Source organism: Sparus aurata, chromosome 3 (assembly GCF_900880675.1).
Source record: "Sparus aurata chromosome 3, fSpaAur1.1, whole genome shotgun sequence".
In the NCBI taxonomy this organism is placed as follows: domain Eukaryota; kingdom Metazoa; phylum Chordata; class Actinopteri; order Spariformes; family Sparidae; genus Sparus; species Sparus aurata.
In genome coordinates this window covers 29,546,254-29,557,594 of record NC_044189.1, presented here as the reverse complement: position 1 = coordinate 29,557,594, position 11,341 = coordinate 29,546,254, and the positions used below count along the sequence as shown (strand labels likewise).

The following is an 11,341-nucleotide window of genomic DNA, read 5'->3' as shown; positions in this document are numbered from 1 at the left end:
AAAAGCCAAATGTTTGATTACTGCATTGACTGAGGCAAGAGAGTGATGGAGGGTAAGCAAACAAGTTTTAAGTGACATCACTTGTATGCACATTTAGCCATAAAATCATCCAGTAGTACACAAGACTTTTAGTCACTAGACTTTACACACTGATGTATGAGCTGTGAAGCCCCCCAAGAAACCTGTTCTGTTTAAAAATGCTAAAATGGCATGCATTAATGGCTGAATGAACCAGACAGTAGACAGGACTATCACCATAAAAAGGATGTTTATTTCTTGAATGTACAGACATGTGGCATGCTCTAACGATAGCGGCGCAGCTGCAGGGTGTTGCGCCTCTTCCAGGCTGCACGACGGGAGCCTCCAATGGTCAGGTGGAACTTGTGGCCCTTGCCCAGGCCTCGGCTCTTCTTTCCTGCAGATGTCAGGCCACGCATCTCTCTGTGCTTGTGCACAGCCTTTGTGATCCATTGGGTGTCTGGGTTGCGTCTGACAGCCTTGTGGAAGGGGTCGATCAGAATCACTTCAAAGAACTTGTAGGTGGAGTCCTCACCCACCCAGTAGGAGTTCAGCACTCTCAGACCTCCGCAGTGACGGCCAGCACGCTCCTACAAATTAAACAGAGTGAGTGAATTATTGTCACCGGCCCAATCAAGCCTGTTTAATTCCAAAGCATATCGACAGACACAAAGTAATAGGGAAATATAACTGCAAACAAGACCCTTTTGGCTGCAACTAATTTGATCCTCATTACTAAGAAATCATTTTTAGGTAGAATTGTAAGCTGATGAAAACATACATCAGACCAGCAATCCCTCAATCAGTAGGCCTCAATCACCACGTCCCAGTTTGGGGGAAACAATCCCCTTCCCTGCATAGACAGCAACTGTGTAAACAAGCTGGTTCAAATTGCTGAGGAGTATGCGCTGAAGAGTTTCTGTGTACCATGTTGCACTAACAAAGTAAATTAACAATTGCACTGGTAATTTTCTTATCTGGAAACACATTTACATTTGTAAAAAAAGGTGTGGAGTGACAGCTCTTTCCACTGAGTGGGGTTATTGCATAACCATGATGCTGGGAGACTGAACAGACATTTTAGATTTATCACATCTTAGATTTATAAACTTTTTGAAAATATCTAGCATGCTCTATGGCGGGGAGAGTGGAAATATATAAACTTGGCAGTTTCTTCAGATTTACAAAACCTATCCAACTCTGATGCATTCCCATTTGTTTCGTTTCATAATGCCATTTTACAAGTCAATGGAGAGTTTGCTGGCAAGAACTTGAATCCTGTTGAATGCAGCTTACTTGAAAGTCACCAGTAATCTGTATATTCATAAAGGCTGATCATCTAACATAGAATAAAATATTAACTAGCAAGAGCCAGTATATTATTAAATACTGGTGGTCTAATGGCATCCACAACAGTTAGATGAGCTTAAGAATTCCAGTCCTTATTCAAACGTCATGAAAACAACTGAACAACTTGTATTGTTTAAGTACACCAAGTATCTCATAACAATCAATATATTTTCAAAAATGTGGCCTGAACAATGACGTGGGAGATACATTTTCTGACAGGACTACTGCAGCCACATGAATGTGACACCACCACTATCATACACTTTGCAGACTAAAACAAAAATAACAAGACAATGTCTTGTTAAAAAAAAAAAAAAGGATACAAGAGATAATAGCTCATTTTTGACTCATATTGGGAGGAAATTGAAACACTTGGAAAGGCTCACATGCACAATAACACTCCTCAGAACTGGCACAACTAATTGCAGTGCAGCCAATAAATAGTCACGCATGTGTTGTCTTGTTTTATACCATTAACTTATACAGAAGCAGCTAAATGCAATTTATCAAAATTACACCTGTGTTTTTCCTACAAGTCAAAATAATGGGGAAACATTTACCAAAACAAATACCAAAGCTGTAAGGGGGTGTTCATAATTCCAATCTGAAGCTCTACACTAATGAGACACACTACTATAACAATAAGTATTAGTAACTTAAGCTACTGGCTGGCCAATGTTACACACATACTCTTATGTGCTGAATTATTTTGGGTACAATATTTAGCTAGGCCAAGCACTTCCAACAATTCATTGCCATATCAAAAAGATAATTTGTACAAATAATTTCAGGTGCAATATACACTGCATCTTAAGCTCATTTGAATGATTGTCAAAGCATAGAACCCACTGTTTCTTCTGACCTTACAGCCACTGTCAAACGTGCTCATGAACGTACCTCAGCAGTGGACTGCAGACTGCGGGCAAACTTGATCTGGTTAACGCCATGGTGCACTGGCTTGCCATAGGTAGCACCCTTGGGCACAGGGCGTTTACGGCCGCCACGGCGCACACGGACACGATAGATAACGTAACCTGTTGAATTGGAATGCACAGTTAGCAAGGATGCTGACAGATGACACAAACACAGGCAACTCTGGGCACAGAACTTACCCTGTTTGGCCTTGTAGCCCAGCCTACGGGCCTTGTCAGGTCTGGTGGGTCTAGGAGCACGGTGAAGGTTGGACAGCTGACGGTACTGCCAGCAGCGGACACGGAGCAAGAAGCGCATCACATCGGACTGCTTTTTGCGCCATAGCTCCTGCATATACCTATATGCTCCCATGTTGACTTATCTGCAGAAGAGAAACATTGATCTTTAAAACTGATGTTAACATCTTTGTATCAATTCAAAAATTGCTTTGTTTGACTCCAAAAAATCCACAATACAGGGTTAATATTTGATGACATGCAGAAAGCATTTAGTTAAATTTGACATTAAACTGTAAAGAGTAACGTTTTGGGAACATATCTGACAGTGTTCATGTGCCTGCAAGTTTTTTTAACAACCAAAACACATTCAAATACTTCAGATTAGTTTATGCCAGGCTCATGTTAGAAAGTGAATTTTACAAGTTTTAGATCAAAATCGACTTCAAGGCTGTAACTTGGGTCATAATGGCACATTATTCAAGAACACAAACACCGTACATAGAATACTGAGTGCACTCTGTGCAACGGTATCCCTTAAGTCACGTTTTTACATGTTGTACTCCGTTACCTAAAGTCAATACGCATTACACAGATGGTATGGGGACCCAGGTATTTTAACATGTAAGAATACTGAAAATACCCTAGTTATTACGGCACACAAGTCCATGCTTCCTCTATAGCAGTTAGGACTGAAGCTAGCATGCTAAACCCAGCCATGTAGCTCATCACTCTCGCTTCAACTGGATGCTGCGTACATTACTGCGGACACAACAAATTCATGTGCCAGTTTCAACTGGATAACAATCACCACAACTGTGGTAAATTAACGCACATAATAAGACAGCATGGTAACATACTAGCGTGCTAATGCGGCTAGCAGTGCCGTGGCTACCGAAATGACCGTATCTCAGCCCCGTCACAATAAGGCTATAATCAAGACTTTTCAACGCTGTGAGTACAAAAACTAATCATGTCATATAGATTGCTATAAAGCCGTTTAACGATTTCCTGCGTTAAAAAGGTAGATGAAAGTATACACATCATGATTTTAATGGATTGCGTTTTGAAGAAAGGCATAGAAATACTCGCTTACATGATGGCGTACCAGCCGGAAAGAGAGAGCGTACGTACCTAGCGTGCCTTATGAAAACGACGGTGACGCATTTCCTTAGTCGTATTCATGGGAAATGTAGTCTTCGTGGGTTTTATTTTTTTGTTTTGTTTTTTAAATTTTTGTTCACACTTTTGATGAAACTTCTCTGTTGATCAATCAAATACGTGTTGTCTCTTCAAATCCAATACATTTTCAAATCAGTATTTAATCATATATAATCACATTTCAGAGATAAAGTAAGGTCAAGCTTGTAAAGGAGGCATTTGGTGTTTGTATTGATTCAAACTATTGCAAGTCATGGGCGTTTTGACTAAAAAAAGTAGCTGCATACTTGTGTGTATTGATTAAATGACTGAATAATTATTCAACTGCTTATCCCATGACTGATCCACTGATACAATAATAGTACCAATCAACATAATTACTTATAAGCGCAGTGCGTGTAGATGTTAAATCACAACTGTTATGTATGTTACACAATATATTATATATAATAAGATTATCATAAAGTTAAACAAAAAATCGTCTACGAGTATTATTTTTATTGGTGTTGTTATTGATGTTGATTGGCGTAAACTCACTCGGTAACGCATGCGCAGTGACGGAAAAATGCCTTGTCAAAGCTAGTGGAGCAGGATGGATTCTCTGGTTGTGATGCTGCATTTTAAGACTTGATAGACGGCTAAATATCCACCTGATTCAGGTAAGGACCTAATCTAACACTACATAGCAAACAGTTTCCAGTCGCCAGTGAACCATCATTTGTGTGACATGACACAGAATTAGTTGCTAGGGCTAGCCTGTTAGCTAGCAAGGCTAAACAACAGAACGCTGTAACGGCAAGCCAGTGCTAAGGAGAGAGATGTTTTGGTTTATTTGAGAGGAACTCTGGTACATATTAATGTAATTACAGCATGTCTGACATGTTTCGGGTGAGACTATAATTAATGTGACGTTCTATGTTCATGCATTGTAGGTTCGAAATGGGAAAGGGCTGTAAAGTTGTCATATGTGGCCAGGCAGCAGTTGGTAAAACTGCCATACTGGAGCAGTTGCTGTACGGAAATCACTCCGTCGGTAAGTAACAATGAATAATCGTAATGATTTCGCTTGCATCTGGTTGACTTGAACCCTCCTTGTTCGGTGGAGAGTGTATTCTCTGAAGCTGTTGTGTTGTTCGTGCGTTTCAGGCTCTGAGTCCAGTGAGACCCAGGAGGACGTGTATGTGGCCTCAGTGGAGACGGACCGCGGTGTGAAGGAGCAGCTGAGGCTGTATGACACCAAGGGTCTCCACGATGGACAAGACCTCCCGAAACACTACTACTCAGTGGCAGACGGCTTCGTCCTAGTCTACAGTGTCGACAGCCTGGAGTCTTTCAAGAAGGTGGACATTCTGAAGAAGGAAATAGACAAGTCCAGAGATAAGAAAGAGGTGTGGTGTTCAAAGTATGCCTTAACCCATGATATGTCCCATTCTGCAGACAAGGTCTTAATTGACTCTGCCCAGAACAGATTGCCCTGTTTTCATATTTGATACATCCACACCACATTGAAGAGCATTACAGGCATCTGACCTTGATCCCGCTTAGCTGACAAGTCTTAGTGTAGTTTCAGTTCATTTCCAGTTGGTTTCCATGTTCTAAATGTACAGCTGTACATTGGTATACTAAAGGGCTGTAACGATACACCAAACTCACGATTCGGTTTGTATCACGATTTTTGACGCACGGTTCGATACAAACCTCAGTTTTTTTTTAAAAATTAAACATTTTATTTATGTAACATTTCAATAACTTCTGTATATGATAACTCATCTGATAGTATCAGAGGTGCAGTATTGGCAAACTGAACCAGTGTGGAGGGTATGTCAATCATACAGTCTGATAACTGCACAGGTCCCTCACTCAGCTTAATAAAGAAAAATGTCCCACAAAGCAACGTTACAGAACCAAACTAAGGTAACATAGTAACTGTAACTGTCTTTGGCAACAAGGAAAAAAATACAGCAGCTGTATGTGGAGAAGCGTCTGTCCTCCCGCTTGTCCTACCGACTCCTCGTCACATTTCTGCCCGAAAACCACCATCTGTCACCGGCAAGAAACTTTAACTCATCAAGTGTTTTTGATGAAAAACAATCTCCGGACAGAGGCTTCAGTGAACTTTACCCAGGAGTGACAGAGTCAGACAGCGACCTGTTCACTGATGGTGATTATGTAATTATGTAATTTAGAGCAAAAAGCGTAACTCTGTCACTTTCCAGAATGTTTGGTTGGTCAGGGTCTCAATCACAACACATTACAACAACAACAAGCATCCATATGATTATAAATTATTTATTTATAAATGTATTTAGATTGACGGGGGGACACCGGGGAAACACCTTGAAAACACACACACGTCATCATCATGACGTGTACCGTCATTTCTCTATAGGAGCCGCAGCGCTGGCTTTCTGTGTGAATTACACAGTGGTTCATCTTAACTCCGGCGGTGCTTCGCTCTGTGTGAACGACCAACAGCGGCGAACCACCACTGTGATGTTAATGCAACGTCTATGTGTGAAAGGGGCTACTTGTTATTACTCATAGGGCTGGATCTGGACGGGAAGTTGTGTTGCAATTCTGCCTTCTCTCACCGCGAGACAGGTTTGTGGATCTGAGTGTCGCGATTTCGGCTTCGATACGTGTGTCGTTACAGCCCTAGTATACCAACATGTTGATAAAGGTTCTCAGTCATCCAGGTCATGTTTAAGCCTTCAAGCCTCTTGGATGAGAGGTGTGAACACATTATTAGTTGTGAAACACTAAATGCAGATATGAGAATTCCCAGGTTGCCAGTTTGAGAAAGTATCATTTGCTTTAATTCATATGGTTTAAGTGCCTTCGTATGTCGGCCCTTACAATTGAGAATGTGTGTGCCACAGAGATGCAGAAAACTTACAATTGCAATTGCTTAACAGCTTACACTTCACATTAATATTTTCTACTTAGTATTTCGAAAAAGCCACTTGATGGAAACCAGTGAAATTATTTTTTAGAAGGAAACTTGCATGCAAGAAGCCCCTCAAACTTAAAATGTTATCATGCATGAATTTCCTGCTTTTACCATCAAAATATTTAATTTGTGAAAATTAAAAAAAAAAAAAAATGTTACACACTGCAGTTTATACAGGCAAACATCCACTCATAAGGAACTATGTCAATACAAGTATTTATCAGCAACAAAGGATCATGGAAAAGAGGCTCAGCATAAGTGTAATAACGTAACCCATCAAATTCAACTAAATATAAGACATAATTACCTAGGAATTAAATGAAGGAGACCTTTCATATCTTGACGTGGCATTTTTCTCCCTGTGTATGACTAACAATTAATTATTTTTACCAAAAAGTATTAAAAACAAAATCCACTGAACAGATGTTTGTCTTCAAAATTTGCACAATTACCCAAAACAATTGCATATGTGTCCGCCTCCAATATTGATGAGCGAGATCACTCTTAGCTTGATAACAATGCATTTTCACTTCTGCATGTGGCTGTTATAATAGTGTATGGGGCCAATAAATCTGATTGTAGAGGAGCATGCAATACCCCAATTTATGTGAAAACAGGGTTACAAGGCAACTTTATTTTCATAAATTGTTTAAAAAAAGAAACGCTCTCTAGTCTGTTGTACTACATCTATTTTAGAAAATGAAGTGTAGAACAGGTTGGCTAGTGATTGGAAGGTCACTGGTTCAAATCCCAGCTCCGGGCTGAGCTGAGCTGCATGTGGAAGTGTCCTTGAGCAAGATACTGAACCCCAAATTGCTCCTGATGTGCGGTTGGCACCTTGCATGGCGGCCGCTGCCATCAGTGAGGGCCCTGCAATGAGCTGGCAACTTGTCCAGGGAGTACCCTGCCCTCGCCCACAGACATCCAGACAATGGATGGATGGAGTGTTGATGATGAATTGATGAGTCTCTAACCCTAATCCTGGGGAAAGAAGTTGCTGCCGTGGTATGGCGGCAGATAATTCTGTATCTTTTGTCAGATGGCAGCAGGGTGAACAGATGGTGGATGTTGTCTTTTAGTATCCATTAGGCTCTGTACAGACATGTCACTTCACTAATGTCACTGATGCTCTGTAGATGTTACCAGTGATGTTCTGGTGGTTTTAATCATCCACTGTAGAGCCTTCCTGTCCTGGGCCAAGCCCAGAGGTCGTATGCACATTTCAATAAATGTCTGCACTTTATTGCCCCTCTGTTGTGTTACCTGTGTGAGTGTAGATTCCAGAGGGAGCTGATTGCTTCCAGCCTTCCAAGTCAGCAGTTTAAAGACTGGCCCCTCCCAGTTCATGTGGGCTCTCCTGTCTCTTGACTTTTAGCCAGACTGCCTGTTGTTTTGTCAAACTGTTTAAATAAAACCTTTTAAAATGGCCATATGTTTGTTGCTGGTGGTGCTTGGGAGTTCGGAAGAGGGATTCTCTTTTTTATGTTGCACCAGGGTTCCCTCAAAATTTTGGTCCTAACAGCTGCTCAGGAAGGTTTTAATCATCAGCTGCAGAGCCCTAGGCCATGCACAAACCATGCCAGTTTGTGATGTGTCCTGTCAGGATGCTTTTTATTGGTCCACTGTAAAAGTTGTTAAAAATCTGGCTCTGGAATTTTGTTCTGTGACGTGCGATAGTCATTCCAAGGAACCTAAAACTGTTCACCTGCTCCACCTCAGCTCCACTGATGTAGACAGGGGTCCTTGGCTTTGCTGACATTGAGCAGTAGATTGTTGTTTTTGCACCACTCTGCAAGATTGTTGATTTCCTCCTGATAGGATCCCTTGTTGTGGTCCATGAAGGTGTTGTCCACATACTTAACAAGATTTCTCTAAATATTTCAGCCGTAAGTGATGATATACTGGGTGAAAGGCAGGAAAATGTTGAATATACATCACTAATGCACTAGTGTTGTTTTCTCTCTCTCCATACAGTAATGTGCAAATGTAGAGTCTTAAATCATTAAAAATTGTGTTGGATTTGGTGTGTATTTTACATTCTCAGGTGACAGTCATAGTTTTGGGAAATAAGACGGACCTGCGAGAGCGTCGCCAGGTGGACCAGGAGGTGGCACAGCAGTGGGCGCGAGGCGAGAAGGTGAAGCTATGGGAGGTGAGCGTCAGCGAACGCAACTCCCTCATCGAACCCTTCACCCAGCTCACCAGCCGCCTCACACAGCCTCAGAGCAAGTCTGCCTTCCCTCTACCAGGGCGCAAAAGCAAAGGCACCCCATCCAATGACATCTGAAACTCCTCTCTGCTCCTGTTAGTGAGCTGCATTCACCTCATATGGGAATAACCAGCAGGACAACATGGTCAGGCCTTTAGTTTGGCACCATGGTTGATTCTGTGTAAATATACAATTCCACAAAGTGGTAGGTTTAGGGGACTTGTACACCATCTTGGGAAATGTGCATATTTGCTGTCTTTCTGAGAGTGAGAGCAGAAGATTCATACATATCTGTGTGATAGGCACAGAGCTGGGGTTGGCTCTGGGAAGCAGCTAGCAGTGTACAATCAAAAGTGGGAAAACTCTATCCACTAACACATCTTATCTCATTTGTTTAATCTGTACACAAACAGAAGTGTGAAATAGTGTTTTGAAAATATTTTGACTTGAGGGGCACTTAAGTGCTGAACTGCTCCCTGACAAACAGGTTATCCATCAGCCCAGTATTTATGTGCAGTGTCTCCAGCTGTAGTCAGTGAGCACAGGTTTTAGTAGTGCCGGACCAATACACATTTTTAGGACCAATACTATTGTACCAATAGTAAAGATTCCGTTGTCGATCTATTGGCCAATAAACACACTTGTTTTGCAACTATCCCTCAAATAATGTTTTCAAACACTTGTGATTTTTCATAATGGTGCATATCTGACAACATATACACCAATACTAATAAATCTGTGATAGGCCAATATGGTCCAGTAATATCAGGAAACCAATATATTGTCCAGGATTTAGATTTTGGTGTTGCTTTCTGTACAGGCATGATTGGACCAAACCTTGCAACCACATTTTGATGACACTGCTGTTGCTCCCAGGTGTTTTTTGCTTAGAAATGAAATAAAAATGTGCTTTTTAGAGGGCATAATGTAGTGGAACTATTTTTTATTTATTTTGTGGCAAACAACACCGGGGTGTAGCTATTGTTTGCAGCTTCCCAAACTCTTAGTCATCACAGTGAGGTTGTCAGGTTTGGTAATCATCATGCTTTTTCAGACACCAAAACATGACCCTGTGTAAAAGCTGCACAAAAGTGCTGTGCAGCTGGGTGAACTGTGTTTGTCAAGAAAGTGGTCCAACATGTAACTCCCCCATGAGTGAGTCATTTCTATATTTATGTTTATGTTAAGGTTAACAAACAAGACAGGTGTTATTTGGATTTTTGAATAGAGCCAGGCTAACCTTTTCTCTGCCTCAAGTCTTTATGCTCAGCTAATGTCCTGACTCCAGCTTTGTACTGTAGACATGATACTTATCTTCTCATCTCGTTTACAGAAAGAAAAGCCAATAGGCATATTTTTCAGTGTGTTAACTTATCCAATGAGGATGCATGTTGTAGTTCATTGTTTGTAGCAATCAGAAATGTGAACCACAAACCAAATCCATATCTATTATACCTCTTTTCTGTACACTGTTTAACACATCAGTGTGTAGTCAGTCCTTTCTTCAGTGCATCGTTGGGTGGACAAGCACTTCAGTACCAAAGATTTGAGATGACCCAAACACATCTGAACTGCTGTTGTGAAATGTTAACTGTCCTTTTTAATTGAAATCTGTTTATCATTAAGTGAAAGGATACATTCAGATTTTGTACAAGTCTATGTTGTTGAAATACAGCACTTACATTCCCATATTTACATGTAAAGAGTCATTAGTTGCTGTAATAATTCTTCCTCTCTGTCCCAAGAGATCCCAGTCTAGAGCTACCACAGAAGATGATTTGTCCTGTCGAACTGAAGCTGTGAAAATGTGACTTTGTGCGAGGAAGAGATCTCTCCATAGTTGATTCAGACAGGGTGAATGTAAAGCAACCTATAACTCTCTAAGCATTGGCTTGAGATTGTTGTACTAGGACTACGCTGAAACTGTCCTATAAGCTCACTAGAGCAGTGTTTTCAATGAGAAATTGTGTACCTATGTTATTTCCCATCTGAAGTGAATGCAGCATGACTCCTTGTCCTGTGGCAGGACTCAGCTGGCCTTCATCCAGTCCATCTCATATTAAATATGGCCTGGCAGCAATAATATCCATGGTACCCCTTTACATGTGATGTAAAATTCCATAATGTCTGTGTGGCATTAGTTGCACTCCTGTGTTGTCCAGCCTGTATAATCCAATGGGGCTACTAGTTCAAGCTGTGTGTGTAAAAACCTTTCTAACAGCAGAAATGACCGTGTTGAGAGGAAATATTTATTTTTTGACTAATTTATTTTTGTCACTTTAATGAGCCACATTCCTTTTCAAAATAGTAAAACAATTTGAAGGATGATCTGCGCTGTTTTATGTCCCTTATGTTTCAAAGTAATAACATTTAATGTGCTGCTAGCAGCAGTTAGATCAAGACCTGCACTCTGTTAATGTGCTGACCATTGATTATTCTCTGCTCTGTAACTCTGTCTTAAGATGCACTGAATAAAATGTGGTCTCTTCATATTTAATCCTCTGT

The 11,341-nt window shown here is 40.9% G+C and overlaps 2 protein-coding genes across 4 annotated transcripts; one reads left to right on the top strand and one right to left on the bottom strand.

Annotated features, from left to right (window-relative positions):
- Positions 1-249: 249 nt before the first annotated feature.
- rpl15 (ribosomal protein L15) lies at positions 250-2,699 on the bottom strand. The gene is made up of 3 exons (XM_030411537.1): positions 2,481-2,699; positions 2,266-2,402; positions 250-608 (listed from the first exon to the last, which is right to left on the bottom strand). The coding sequence occupies exons 1-3, from the start codon at positions 2,650-2,652 to the stop codon at positions 303-305; spliced, it is 615 nt and encodes a 204-aa protein (XP_030267397.1). The 5' UTR covers positions 2,653-2,699; the 3' UTR covers positions 250-302.
- A 1,492-nt stretch (positions 2,700-4,191) lies between these two features.
- Positions 4,192-11,333, top strand: nkiras1 (NFKB inhibitor interacting Ras-like 1). Of its 3 annotated transcripts, none has more exons than XM_030411540.1 (5): positions 4,192-4,336; positions 4,610-4,710; positions 4,824-5,065; positions 8,672-8,764; positions 10,582-11,333. In XM_030411540.1, exons 2-5 carry the CDS (start codon positions 4,617-4,619, stop codon positions 10,645-10,647), a joined length of 495 nt encoding a protein of 164 aa, XP_030267400.1. In that variant the 5' UTR covers positions 4,192-4,336; positions 4,610-4,616; the 3' UTR covers positions 10,648-11,333. The 3 variants fall into 3 exon arrangements, with proteins under 3 accessions (XP_030267400.1, XP_030267399.1, XP_030267398.1); XM_030411539.1 differs by having other exon boundaries at positions 8,672-8,779; XM_030411538.1 differs by having other exon boundaries at positions 8,672-11,333.
- The last annotated feature ends 8 nt before the right edge of the window (positions 11,334-11,341 follow it).

Bases quoted from the DNA above. Each gene is read 5' to 3' on its own strand.
- rpl15 (XM_030411537.1), bottom strand. From the start codon at position 2,652: ATGGGAGCATATAGGTATATGCAGGAGCTATGGCGCAAAAAGCAGTCC. The intron at 2,403-2,480 runs GTAAGTTCTGTG...CCAATTCAACAG, and splicing joins GGGCTACAAGGCCAAACAGG to GTTACGTTATCTATCGTGTC. The intron at 609-2,265 runs GTACGTTCATGA...TTTAATTTGTAG, and splicing joins GTCTGCAGTCCACTGCTGAG to GAGCGTGCTGGCCGTCACTG.
- nkiras1 (XM_030411538.1), top strand. From the start codon at position 4,617: ATGGGAAAGGGCTGTAAAGTTGTCATATGTGGCCAGGCAGCAGTTGGT. The intron at 4,711-4,823 runs GTAAGTAACAAT...CGTGCGTTTCAG, and splicing joins GTACGGAAATCACTCCGTCG to GCTCTGAGTCCAGTGAGACC. The intron at 5,066-8,671 runs GTGTGGTGTTCA...TTACATTCTCAG, and splicing joins AGTCCAGAGATAAGAAAGAG to GTGACAGTCATAGTTTTGGG.